We start from the raw sequence: 15,281 nt of genomic DNA, 5'->3' as shown, positions 1-15,281 counted from the left end.
TTTAAAATTCGAGCCCATTACCCATTCAACTACAATTTTGGATAAATTTATAACATATTATTTGCATGATTTATAAATTTGTTTTACAAATCTTAAATTGACATCAAATTGAGCTAAATTCTTATTAAATAACCTTTCCAAGTTATTGCCATAAAAACTTCTTTGGATTTAACACTAAGGCTTTGTTTGGGGCAATCTCAGCTTATTAAAAAACTGATTTGAAGCTACTAAAAAATAATTTGATATTACAAAAAACTGCAGCAGTGACTATTATAAATTTTTATTTTTGAAAATAACTTTCAAAACAGAGTTTACTCAGACAGACGATCAAAACATCGGTGCAATGCCACACTGTCGCGGCACCGCTGCGCGAAACAAAACCTAAGAAAATTTAAACCGACATAAATCCTCTAATTATTTAATTTATATTAAGATGAAAATAATATACTATTAAACAATACTTCATAATATTGTTTGCTGATTTTGTTACATAAATGATGGCACGCATAATATAATAATGAGAAAAATAAATTTATTTCAATCACAAATATTAAATGATTACTAACATATAAATCTTTATCCATAGATTGATTATGATATTTCAATTGGGCAGACTGTCAAAATAGTCTGATTCTTGACACGGGGTCATTTGAGCCATAGAGTTTGTATAAGTGCCAAAATAATCTCGAGACTCTTTAGATTGGGGCTAAAATAGTCCACATAGGAAATTATTAGAGCCTAATATTAAAATAATCAATGACTATTTTAACACTTTTATAAACTTTTGGATTAGAGAGACTCCTAACAAGTAGCCAGAGACTAATTTGGCACTTTACTCTATTTCAATTGAAAAAATCTCATTTTTAACCTCTCAATATCAAACAAATCTCTAGAAATTAATGGCTTTTATACACAAAGTGCATGTTACTTTTAATTGGCATTATCACTCTTTAGAAAAATATTTTGGTCAAAAATGTAAATAATTGCAAATAGGTGGCCATATGATTATTTTTATTACAAAGGGAGAATATTTTTAATTATTTAGTCATTTAAAGTAAAAAAAACATATTTTAAGGTATTTATTTCATCAAAATGCTCCCTAAAATAAGAACAAGATAAATAAAATATTCTGCTTCTTTTTTTACCTTTTTTTTTTATTTCAAGCTTGTTCCCTCATTGTTTTTTTAAAAAAAAAAAATTAAAAATCATAATATTCCTGATTCTCCTGCGACATTGTTTTAAAAAAGAACTTTGTAAATTTAAATTAGCTGTGATATTATTATGAGAAAATTACATATTTTAAAAATGTATTTTGACTAATGGTGTAATCATTTCTTAAAAAAAAGCAAGTAATGACTAATTAAGGGTCCGTTTGGGGCAGTTTATTTGGTGCGTTGGCGTTTTGAAAACGCACCTGGATTGTTTGGGTGAACTGCATTTCAGCAACCCATGCGTTTTTGAAAACGTTAAAAGCAATATTTTCACATCGCACCTATCTAGGTGCGGTGACAACTTTTTGGTAATGATCTGACTTTTCCAAATAAATAAAAAATTTATAATAGCCATAACACCTAGCTTATTAGTATATTATTTTTAATCAGCTTATCCGCATATTATTCAATAAGCTGCAGCTGCCCCTAAGCTGCAGCTGCCCCAAACACTGCCCCAAACAAACCATTAGGCTCATTTTGGGACAACTTTACGCATGTTTTGTGTTAGAGACCGACATCATAGTTCTGTTAGGGAACACTCTCTAGAAATTCTTATGGTGGGAAGCTATTTTTTTTCCAACCTGACATCTTAAATTATAAAATTGGTTACATTTGATTTAGCATATATTCACTACATCTGTTTACCATCATTCTATCGAAAGCTAAGTTTGAGAGAGATTATAATTAATAATCATAATCAAAACTATTTTTTAAAATTAATTAAGAAGATTTACATACATGCCCACTCAATTCCTATATATTTACATGTCCAACACCAAAGTTTTAATTTTTTACATATGTACCGCCTTACCTATGCATGAAAGTATGTGTTTCACTTCTTAAAACTTAAAATAGCGGCATTTTTTATGCTATATGAAAGATTTTGATGGTATAAATGTAAAAATTGATGTGCTATTCATTCAATAACTAAAAAAATAAAAATAGAAATAAAGAAAAACGAGTTTATGTGTTAGATATGTAAATACATAATAAATTGGGTTGTAAGTAGATAAATGCACCTATTATAAGTTGTTGCGCTTAATGGGAATAAAATCCCTCCTAATACCGTATGCAAATCTTCATTAAAAGTGGCTTTAAATGCGATTATAAACCCAAATGAAGAGGGGGGGATTGGTTGCTTATTATTTATAGACATTTTTTTAATATTTAGTATTATGTAGTCGCCAAATTAAACAATGGAGTAAGTATGAATGTATTTAATAAGAAATTATTAGTTTATATGCAGCATTAATTTGTACTGAAATCAGGGTTGGTAGGTTATTGACTTCACTACCTACCATGAGTATTTATTCATTTAAAACAATTTATTAATTCAAAATAAAACAAAGCTAATTAATTATATATAAATAAACAATAGAATAATTACAAATGGAAAGGACATAAATGCAATTAAACATTCATTTAAAAGTCATTAATCAACTTAAACTACAAACTTTATTCTAATAATGACGGTAGAAGGAGGTATAAAAAAGATCTTGAGCTTGAAATTAATTAATTAATTGAGCTATATAAAGAAAAAAAATAAAGATAAATAACAAAGGATTTTTTAGTATAAAATAATTTTTTTTTTAAAAAAAATTTAAAGGTGAATTCTTGAATTTTAATATATTTTGAATATATTTGATATTTATATTTTTATAAATGAGCCACCACACGAAATCATGAGCTGAGTCAGGATGGCCAAAACTTGGTCGATTAGCTAATTGAGCGTAGTTTTAGAAGCCACTTATCGAGTTGAGCTCGAGCTAGCCCATGAGCCAGCTATCTTTAGTTACAATCCTAGAGAATACTAATTAAGCCGATGAGCATTCATGCAATTTATAGTCTCACATATTTTAAATAAAGAGATTTTAATAAAAAAAAAAGAAAATGCTTATATCGAAACATTATGAGGTACTTTAGATAAAGTAATTGTTATTAAATATTAAAACATAAACAAAATTGATACACCGCCAACAAATTTTCATCAGCCGACACGAATCTTGAGACACTTTTTTGAGAAAGAAACATTCAAACTTCAATTAAATGTCATGCAAATCTCTGATTTCATCAAATTTATTGTAAACTGACAGGCTCGATGAGACAGACCTAATAATATCAAATTTAGTTCAATCGCAGTCAAATCAAGCCCATATCAAATCATTAAACCACTCTTAGAGGATTTCCAAACACATTTAGAATGAAGAACTAATGCCGACGCTAGCAAGCCTATACTCAAATCGAGCGTCTTGACAAGACGAATTCAACGAGCCCAAGATTGCTCAATTCTGACATTGTTAAGACACTCAAATGTCCGTTAAACGACATATGATTGAGGGAAGCTCTCCAGACCGTCCGATCAAAATAGTTCATATTCCTGCATTAATGACATCCAAAACACTATAAATAGACCCTTACCCCTCTCAGATGAGAGGAGGGCGGAAGCCTTGGGAGAGAACTTGAAGCTTTGAGAATGAGTTGAGGTACCACCGCCAACCGTTATCGAACACCGCTGATCGTCGTCGACCATCGCCAACTGTCGTCGACCACCACTGATTGTCGTCAACCACTGCCAACTAGACACCGTCTGTCAATGTCGTAACTTTGAAACTTTAGCAACCCTCCCCTGTATGTGGGACAAGAGCTCACCACAACAGTCCAAATGCCAGCAACGACCGATGTGGTCATTAGCTCATGCAACTCTCGACTCCGGTCATAACGGCCTATGGACGTCACCACTGCTCAGCACTATGGTTCATATGTCAACATCGACCTACACGGTCATCAGCTCATACAATTCCGGACTCTGGCCTCAGCGGTCTACAAACGTCGTCAATACTCGTCTCAACAACCTACGTGGTCATCAGCTCTTACAGTTCCTGAATCCGGCCCCAGGGACCTACGGACGTCAACAATATTCGCCCCAACGACCAACTTGGTCATCAGCTCATGCAGTTCCCGACTCCGGCCCTCGAACATCATTAATACTCACCAATTACAGTCTACGTGATTCACTGTTCCTGCAACTACTTACTACGACTTTTATGACCAATTAACGCTTCTGGAGCAACCATCTACCACACTCACAATGAACTACTACCTCCACAACAATCAAAAATAAAGCTTGCAACTTGTCACCAAGAACTGCAACAAGATTATAGTTATGCAACTTTGAATTATATCTTCCGTAATTTAAGTGAAGAATGAACGTGTACTCATCATTTATAGTGGATTATTTCAACTGGGCTAGACCCCGTGATTTTTCCCCCTTTCAAGAGTTTTCCACGTAAAAAGTCGAGGTGTCTCATCCTGCTTACCTCTTTTCTATTATCTATGTGTGTTGAATTCCCGCGCAATGCTAAGACGATAATCCACTACTCTACCGTCATGAATTTTCTGGCACGCATCAAAAATAAAAATAAATATGATCCCAAATGATCTCTAAATTAAATAAATTAGAGGTTGGAACGACACAAAATCATTTACTTGTCTTAACAAATTACTTATAAGTGATTCAAATGATATTTTTATATAATAATCATTTGACTAAGATTGATTGTGAATAGTAAACACCTTCAATCATATATTATTTGTCAATGATATAATAATTAGTGTCGAATTCATAATATATTGACTGAAAATAAAATAAAAAATCATTAAGAGTTGGATTTGAGTGCTCAAGTTAATAGAAAAATAAAAAATAAATGACTTAACAACAATCACATCATAGAAAAGCCTCCTCAAAGCACTCTAAGTGAGGGGAGAATACATTAAGTATTTTTAAGAGGAGTGCTACACTCTTCTTTTATATGTAAGTCATTCAATATAATATTCAAAGTCAACATACATTGTTAAGAGAATGAAATTCCATGAATTCACAATTTCATTTAGGTGTCAATGTAAACTAAATGCATATGTTTCTAAAAATATGAGATTTGATTGGAAGAAAATGAAATGTACGTTAAAAATTGAGTGAATGCAACATCATCATAAAGTTAAAAAATAACGTATTCAAAATGTCATGACCCGACCAGAGACTTGAAATTAACCAAGACAGTCAATCAGTGACAATTGGTCGCTGGTCTTTATGATTGATTGAAAAATATTAAACATAAATTTTTTTAAAAATATATGTTTAGACATAAATGACAAGTGTAACAAAAACAAATAAAAGTAAATGAAAATACCACCTTTTTTTATTTACGTCTTATTTATATAACATTTATTTATAGAACATTTTTAAATACACTATAAATTTTAAGTCTTTATTTTATGAATACGACGAGTAACCAAACAATTTTAATTTTTTTTTTTAATATAACAGACTTGTAATTTTAATGAAGCTAAAACCAATTGATACTCTCTATCTTTTGCATTTAAATATTGTCAAGTTTGTGTACAACTTGCTAAATAACTCTATTAGAATCTCTAGATAAATAAGCAAGCCAAACACATTCTTTTTAACCTTGCATTATCAACGAGAAGTAGGCCAATAAATTGTTCAATTGTGTTTGATTAATTTTAGCTCAAAATAGAACAATATATATATATTATTTATATAATAATATACTATATTTAATCATATCTAAAATTAAATCACCATAGCTTGTTCGACCATCTAATTTTACATCTTTTATCACATGCAAATCATGCATATTTGAATTCAACACCCTATATTTATTTTTTTAATTAATTAAGAGCAATTTCAAACACGAGCTAACCTGAAGCAAAATTAATTTCTAACAAGCCGAGCCTCTGAGAGAATTCTCCAGGGTGGAATAGGCTGTAGAAGAGGATATCATAGAATCCATGTGGAACCGAACTAAAGCAATGCATAAACGAGCCCAAAACTAAATCAATCGGCCCAGCATATTTTAAGTTGGAACTTTACGCATAATATTGAATATTATTTTAAAAGCCTAAATTTTAAATCAGTCCAGTTAATGAAAGATTTAAAATGGACCAAATTATATATAAACGAACTTACAAAATTCTTAAAACAAGATTAAATCATAACGAACCAAATTGTAATATGCTGCAAATTAAATTATAGGAAGGGGTTGTTTACATGCACTCTTTTATCTTTTTACATGTTGAACATCCAAAGACTGAAGTATTCAAACTAAAAATATTTGAAAAAAAAACTCGGAAATTATCCAAACTCTAATTTCGAAGAACTTATAATCAAAATAACATCTTGATAAATCAAAGCCTAACAAGATCATGAAGTCTATGATGTTAGCCAAGGCTACATTTAAGAGGAAAATCGGCCTACAAATTTTGCACAAATCTGCAATTCATGGAAAACTATATTTCATAATCGAAGGTACAACATGATGACAATGAAACCCTAAATAAAGCCGAATTGGCGTCAAATAAATCGCGAGACTACAAAATCTTAATTAACTCTTTATAAAAAAAAAATTGAAAAGCATAACCATCAATGTTAATGCATCAAAGTTCTGCTTCGCGTTGAAGATTTTTGGGATGTGGATATAATTCTCACAAACCTACTCTATAAATTTATTTCTTGCATGTTTCATGCATCCTTACAAACTCGACCTTCAAAAATTTATTACTCGATACTCAATGCTGCCCATCAAACCCCTACAAATTTATTGCCTACCACTTTAGAGAATTAAAACAGAAGATGATTAGCACTAGAACTTGGATAAATTACTAATTCTTCTTTTCATTTTGCAAAATCCAGCACTAGAAGTGGGAGATGTGGCTAAGAGCAATAAAGATTGGCATATAACTTCGTAGATATATAAAATGATAACACCCACAAATGTCCGAATGACAATCTGGATGCGGCCAAACCATCATGCATCACATGTCGGCCCATCCGGATTGTACACTATATTTTCTCAATGAGGTGAGGGAATAAGTAAAAAAAATTGAAATTATTCGCTAAGTTCGTCTCCCAACAAATGGAAATTTACATCTATATGACAGCTAAGCATAAGTGGATCTCATCGAAGGACATGAGTTGATTATCATTACTCTTAACTATATGCCTTTTCCAACATATGTTATCACCTACTCATTTATAAAGCCTTAGTTTTTGTCCAATAGCATTGCTCCACATACAAAAAATGCACATTTGCAGGCTACAAAGCAAATGTGCTAATAATAACACTCTAATTCTTAAAAAAAATCATTACCTGTATGAGCTCCTGATTTCATGCCACAAACAAAGCATAGTATCAGATGTATCCTCATCCCAGCAGTCCCTACTGCTCCTTGAAAGAGATAATATGGATTTCAACCATTCTTCATGAAGAGTAGAGAATTCCGATCTCCGTTCACTCGACTTGAAATTGCCGCTGATCATAAGTTTCATTCGTTCGCCAGCAGTCGATGCAGCGTCGACGACAGATTTTGGAATCCCGGCTATGAGAGCGGCCTGCAGGCCATAGCTCTCGGGACAGGATCCTGAAGCGAGGCGGTAGAGAAAGACCAACTCTTGTTCGCCATTGATTTTCTGGTCGAAAGTGCAGGCCATGTGTTGCAGGTTGACGCGAGGATGTGAAGCGAATTCTTTTGTTAAGGGATGATAATGAGTGGCAAAGAGCAACCGGCAGCGAATGCTTTCCACCAGGTGGCGAAATACCTGGTCAATATTTATCCAAAGCATTTAGGAAAGTGATATGATATTACTCTTCTATTGACATATCTAACATCTAAACTTCAGTTTTTATATATAAGCCACCCTATCTATGCAAGAAAAGGTGTATTTCACTTTTTAAAAGTTAAATTAATGATATTTTTGAAGTGATATCAAAGTTTTTGATGGTACAAATGTAAAAAGTTTAGGTCTAAAATTTGTAAAATACATAGTATTGTGGTATGTATGTAAATGCCCCATGATATTAACATATGATTAGTTCTTGTATTAGGTTAAGAAGAAATTAGTGTTAATGAGATTCTTGCATTTCTGCAAAAAGATTCCATTTGGAGACATTAAAAAATAGAAAAAATAAAATAAGATTATCTTCTAATTGATGTTTTCTCCTCTAAATTATGGAGTTGCCTGCATTCTCAAATTGTTGTTTTATTAAGATTCAAGCAACTATATCGTATAAAAAAGACAAGACACATTTAAATAGGATGGAGGTTTAGAAAAAAATAATGGACTCTAAGGCAAGGCAGAACAAAATTGAGAGGCCCCCGAGGAGACTCACGCACAGACAAACCTCTAGCCTTTTGATATGCTCGCCCCAGCACTAGCCAACGACCCCTTCTGCACCAACGGGCCGCCAGTCACCTCGCTTGCTCACCCAGACACACATAGATCCCTGTCTCGTAGTTTGAGTCACCTGTCGGATCGACCATAACCACTCGAGAGGGTTGTTTCTGTCATATCTATTATTTTTATCTTTTGTTTCTGCACTACAAATTGATACTCTATCGTTATATATGTTGTGTTACTGTTGTTATCATGTCGTCCTTGTATCCCTTAGAAAGTCAACAATAAAATGTGTGTTGCTTGTGTCATGATTTGGTATTATTTGATATCAGAACTAGGCCAACCCTAGTCCTAATTTATGGTTCCCTCAATACGCCCACCCATGCCACCCAAATCTTTTTTCTTTCTCGGTCTTTTTTTTCCCCTTTTTCTTGTCTTCTCCTTCTCTTTTCTCTCGTCTCTTTACATTTTCACACCGAGACATGTCGCTGCATCGTTAAGTGCCAAACCCAATCCGAGAAGAAATACAATGAGAAATTCATTGACTGCAACAACTGGCTAAGATGAACGATGAGACGCAAGGCGACATCACCCTCTACCACGACCTCGAGGGTCAAAAAGAGGAGACCGCGACGACTATCTGAATCTGTTTCAACACAAGCAGGTCTGCAACGATAAATATCGCCCACGCCGCTTCGGCATTCACTATCAAAAATGACCATGAGAGGAGCCCTTGTTCGGCACCAACCAAGACTATGACATCAAAACGGACCTACCAAAGTTTGAAGGAAACATGTATCCCGACAACTTCATTGACTGGTTGCAAGCGGTCGACTGCATCTTTGAAAACAATGAGGTACCCGACGATAAACAAGTTAAACTAGTTGTTATCAAATTAAATTAAAACGTATCAATACAATGGGACAATCTGCGGCCATAGTGCAAACGAGACAGCAGCGACAAAAACAACCAGTGGGCAAAAATTAAAAAAGCTATGCAGAAGTACCCGCCACCCCACTACCGCCAGGAAATGCTCCATGGGCTCCACAACCTACAACAGCAAGATCTTTCGGTCAAGGAGTTCACGATGAAGTTTGACTAATCCCAAATAAAATGTAAATTAATCGAGCAAGAGGAGCACATGATTGCTAGCTATCTGAGGGACCTAAAACACGCCATTAGCAACATCGTTTAACTACAACCCTACTGGTCGCTGAGAAATGTCTAGACACTAGCATTAAAGATAGAACAACAACAAAAGCAAGCCAGGTCATAGTCATCCTTCCAACAACAGTCAACCTTCAAGCTATCACCTACAGCCATGCCTACGGACAAGACCACTTCCGGAGCTGGCAAGTCACTATCGGGAAGCAAGAAGACCAACCTAAACGACAAGAAGACAGAAAATGGTAGTTCATCTGAGAATGTTCCCGTACAAAAATATTTTAGAAGCCACGGTTACGACCATATCGCCACCACAAACAGAGTCATCTCGTTCACTGAAGAAGGCACCATCGAAGAAGTAGAGGAAGATGAGTCGAAGGGTAGTTCAGATGAAGCACTTCAACTTCCAGGAGACGAAGACCAAATGTTGGTTATACGGAGAGTCCTACAATCAAAACCAAAACGAGAACCATCATGGCTACAACACAACATCTTCCGCACCACATGCGCGATAAAAGACACAATCTACAGTTTGTTCATCGACATGTCCATGCTAATACTCAAAAAACTGGGATTAGCCACACAAAAACATCTGCGATCCTATTCTCACCAGGTTGAAAAGGTGGAACAAAACATGTGTCGATCAACATTGCTTATTCAAATTCTCAATCGACAATCAGTTATAGAAGCAACTTTGGTGTGATGTGATCCTGATGGACGCATGTCACATCCTGCATGGAAGATCATGGCAGTTCGATCGAAAAACTCAGCACGACGGCTTCAAGAACACACAAACATTTAAAAAGAATGGGACGCACGTGATGTTATTACTTGTCATGAATGTGAGAAGCTTCATTGACACAGAGAATTCATTAGTCTCACGAGTCACCTTCCTACAGTCAGTTCAAGACGCGCCAATGGCCCTTGCATTAATCCTCCTAGAAGGGGCCAACGCAAAGAGTGAGAAACCAACATGTTCGCAACCGCTTTTACATGACTTTAAGGACATAATGATTGACAACCTTTAAAACAAATTATCACTACTAAGGGAAATCCAACACGCCATAAATCTCATACCAGGATTGGTGTTACCAAATCGCCCTGCCTACAGATTGTGACTAGCATAACACGAGCTCCAAGGGCAGGTGCAAGGTCTTGTTGCATAAGGATTAGTCCGAAAAAACAGCAGTTCATGTGTTGTCCCCGCCCTTATAGTACCCAAGAAAGACGGTTCATTGTGGATGTGCATTGACAACGGTGCCATTAATAAAATTACCATAAAAAACTGGTTTCCCATAACATGCCTCGATGATCTCTTAGATCAAATACAGAGCCACTGTCTTCTAAAATCGACATGCACGGTGGATATCATTTGATAAGAATGTGACCAGGAGACGAGGGGAAAGACTGTCTTCAAGATGTGAGATGGTCTCTACAAACGGACAATTATGTCTTTCGACCAGTCAAACGCACCTAGTACTTTCATGCGGCTGATGAATCAAGTGTTTCGAGCCACATAGAGAAATTCATTGTGGTTTACCTCGACGATATTCTAGTTTATGGTAAATCAAAAGAGGTCCGCCTGCAACATCTTTGGGCGACATTCAAGGTCTTATGAACTGAACAACCGTACATCCATCCCAAAAAATGTCACTTCAACACAAACCAAATATGTTTTTAAGGCTACATTGTGTCTACCACAGGCATTCAAATGGACCTAAAGAAAATAAGTCAATAGTGAGTTGGACTGCGCCACAATCTTTCACTGAGCTACGATGATTTTGGGTCTATCCTCCATCTACCGAAGATTTGTCTGAAACTTCAACACCACCACCGCCCCCTCCCAGAACTGTTGAAACAAAAAAAATTCACTTCGACGTCCACAACCTACACTAGCTTTGGCACATTAAATGAGGTGCTCAAGCACCAGTTCAAGCTTTACTGGATTTCAACCAACCATTCGAGATTGAGTGAAACGCCTCCAGTGTGGGCATTAAAGTTGCGCTCTATCAAGGTCACCCCATCGCCTATTTTTAATGAAAAACCAAGTGATACACGAAGAAAATATTCTACCTACGACAAGGAGTTTTATGTCATTATCATAGCCCCGGAGCACTCATGCCATTACCTACTTACAAACGAGTTCACCCTCTTCACTGACCATGAAGCTTTAAATTTCTTAAACAGTTAGAGCAAAGTAAAATGACAACATGCTAGTTGGGTGGAATTCTTAGCTTTATTTTAGTTTGTGCTCGAACACAAAGCCAGGAGTCAAAACTGCATCACGGACGCGCTAAGCCGTCATCACCTACTGACCACATCCATGCAGGCTTACATTGTAGGCTTTAAAATTATCAATGACTTATACGAGACAGATGAAGACTACTAGGATATCTAAGAATAGTGTTGAGTGAAACCTAACGTGCAATATTACCAAACGGATGGCTACTTGTTCCACCAAAATAAATTATACATTCCATAATGCTCACTGCGAGAGGCCAAGAAGAATCATAATAGCAAATTGGCAAACCATTTTGGCAGGTATAAAACTCGCACTCGTGAGAAACACTTTTTTTGGCATCAACTAACGAGAGATATGTAGCCACACGTCTATCGCCAAAACCTGAGGACAAAATGCGGGATTGTACATGCCTTTACCAGTACTTGGGACAACATAGATCAATGTCAGCACGTACTTTGTGGTAGCACTCCCACGCACACAAAAGAATAAGGATTCTGTTATGGTACTAGTTGACCATTTTTCAAAGATGCATTTCGTGGCCTGCCATCAGATGCCAGACGCATCTCACACTGTTGATTCGTACTTCAACAAGATCTTGCGACTTCACTGCATTCTCAAGACCATTTATGACTGGATGTCAAATTTCTGACCCAATTCTAGCGAACTCATTGGGGAAAATTTGGCACTGAACTTCAATTCAGTTCTGCAGCACATCCTCAAACAAATGGTCAGACTGAAGTAGTTAATAGGAGCCTTGGAAATCTTCTACGATGCTTTGTGGGGAGAAACATCAAACAAAAGGATCTAATTCTTGCCCAGGCCGAATTCTTTTACAACTAATCAACGAGTCGTACCACAGGATGCACTCCCTTGGAAATTGTATTGACACAACCTACTCACACCCTTTGAGTTGGTCTCACTTCTACCCACACCAGAGATCAGTGAGGATGCTACCGAACGTGTTCATTAGATTCAACAACTCCACGAGGAAGTGGGGAAAACAATTACAAAACAGAGCCATAGTATCAAACACAAGTAAACAAGTCCCAGAAAAAAATGTAACATTTCAAGGAGGAGACCTCGAATGGATTCGACTAAAGAAGAAGAGATTTCCCGTAAAAGCTTACAACAAACTCAGGCCCCAAGTTGATGGACCTTTCCCATTCTTAAGAAAATGAACAACACCACCTACAAAATTGACCTACTCCAAAGATTCTGAAGATTCTACGAATAAGGTCAAAACTTCCCCCAACTCTGGGACTGGCGCAGGGGCTATATGGGTCGGCTGGTGCATACCGGTCTAGCCTACCTTCTGGACTATACCATCTTGACTGACCCAGTGAGTTTCTGATCCTCATCTCATGTTGAAATTCTTCCCCAACCAAATCCTCTCCTTCCTACTGGACTGAATTTCAAATTCTTACCTATTCCTTCCACTATCTTTTAATTCTTACTATTTCTCTGGCTGCCTATCTCAAGTCCTACTTCCATCTATTTATATTTATGGTGTACTGATCACAAAATAGTATTTAACCTTTTAAATTCCAGGTGTCCTCCAGGCGATTCCTCTTCAAGGTTTGTATCCGACGATGAGCGGTGCCACAACAATACTTCGCCCAAAGTAATGGGTATCTCCCTTTAGTTCCTTCCTTCCATATCAGTCACCATCGCCTTTCTCTTCACAAAGAGGCCGCTAGTCCCACCCCTTCTCGCCTCAGCCGACCGTAGCTCCTGCCAGCGTCACGGACAAGCCACCCAGCCCCTTTTTTGCTCGCCCTGTTGCTCGTCGATCCCTTCTGTAGTTCCTGCACAGACAACCCACTGGCCTTCGGATATGCTCGTCCCATCTCCCGCACAGACCCCTTCTGCACCAACGGGCCGCAAGTCACCTCCCATGGTAGCCCAGACACCCGCAACTACATGTCTAAAACCTCCACCTTCCCGTGCATCTATCCTGCGCTTCCCGTGGACTTGTCGGATCCTGGCATCACCTTCTCGTGCATCTATCCTGTCGTCATTGTATCCCTTTCAAAGTTAGTAATAAAAGGTGTTGATTGTGTCATGGTTTAGGTAAACTTCAGTATCACTGAAAAGCTACAGGTCCTCATATTTCCTACCATACATGATTGTTCGCTTTCGATCGGCCAAAAGGTTCTTTGACCGGTCGGCCTTGAGTTCTCTGACTGAACATTAGCATTTGATTTTAGTCCGCCAACTTGCTTCAAAATCCGTGTAGATCATTTTTGGGTGTACAATAATATTCAAGAACATGAATATTTTTTACATATGAGCTAAGTTATGGTACTTTTTTCAGAAAAGAAATACGTCCAATTACAAAATGGTTAGCTGCAGTTTTATCCAAGGTTTTAAAATTCGATTTCGGTTTCAATCCCAAATAAGACTTTTGCTTCAATAGTAGACAGATTCTGTATTTTTTTTTAATATTAAAATATTACAAAGAACATATATAAAATGCCAAGAAAAGGAAATTATCGAAATAGTGCTTAAGTTATATAGCACATAAAATTCAATATGATCATAACCATAGAACCACAAAAGAACTTTGGCAATTAAGTTTTAGTATAGTTTAAAAAAATAATAATAAATTTCAAGCGAAACATTTAAGATTTACGCTGATGACTGAAACTTTAAGATTTACACAATTCTTATGTATTTAATTATCTAATACCCAAATTTTGATATTTAGACTTTTAACACCATGGTGTCATGAAAAAGGTATATTTCTTTTTTGAAAAAGTAGCGATGGTAGTATTTTTTTTTATGTGAAGGTAAAAAATTTGAGTGGTGCGCAAGTAAATATGAATATTTAAGTGTTAGAAATGTAAATATAAAAGAATTGTGTTGTCTGTATGTCAATGCCACCCAAAAAAAATCCAACATGATGAAATGAGGGGAAAGGGGAACTCACAGCATAGGCAATTGCATATCCATCAAAGGTGCTAGTCCCTCTACCAAGCTCATCAAGCAGTACAAGAGAATCTTGAGTTGCATTTCGAAGAACTGATGCTGTTTCTGAGCATTCAACAAAAAAGGTGCCTACCCCAAAAAGAAAAGAAAAGAACTCATGTAAGAGTAACATTTTCTTTTTTTCTTTTTTAATCCGGAAAATCACAAACGAGCAAGTTGATCAGGTGATAAATATAATAATTTCTTAATACAATTTCTACCAAAAATGGAATAAATTTACGTGACAAAGGTGGCAATGAAATTATCATAAACATTCCAGGGTAACCACTGTTTTCTAGGGATATGAGCGTAACATATAAACAACGCACTTCTTGCTTGTCTTCAGCGCCCAAAGTCCATTATGAATTTAACGATCCACTACTTTTCGATGTTCTACCTAAAATAATGTCACTCTACTCCTCTATCCTAATTTTTCTTTCATTTGTATTTTTTTTTTTTTAACATTTACATGCACTCGAGTTAATTCTTATGTATTTACATATCT

At 36.0% G+C, this 15,281-nt stretch overlaps 1 protein-coding gene across 2 annotated transcripts in view; it reads right to left on the bottom strand.

Annotated features, from left to right (window-relative positions):
- Positions 1–7,140: 7,140 nt before the first annotated feature.
- The window catches only part of LOC110026063 (DNA mismatch repair protein MSH7), a 49,156-nt gene continuing 41,015 nt past the window's right edge, over positions 7,141–15,281 (bottom strand). For both annotated transcript variants that reach the window (XM_020726840.1, XM_020726841.1), the window contains exons 16-17: positions 14,739–14,866; positions 7,141–7,827 (exon numbers count right to left, since the gene is read on the bottom strand). In XM_020726840.1, coding sequence (XP_020582499.1) covers positions 7,375–7,827; positions 14,739–14,866 — 581 coding nt within the window. In that variant the 3' untranslated portion in view covers positions 7,141–7,374. The remainder of the gene's footprint in view (positions 7,828–14,738; positions 14,867–15,281) is intronic.

Source organism: Phalaenopsis equestris, unplaced genomic scaffold, assembly GCF_001263595.1.
Source record: "Phalaenopsis equestris unplaced genomic scaffold, ASM126359v1 Scaffold000347, whole genome shotgun sequence".
NCBI lineage: Eukaryota > Viridiplantae > Streptophyta > Magnoliopsida > Asparagales > Orchidaceae > Phalaenopsis > Phalaenopsis equestris.
The sequence above is the reverse complement of the archived record's forward strand: the minus strand, read 5'-3'. Positions and strand labels throughout refer to the sequence as shown.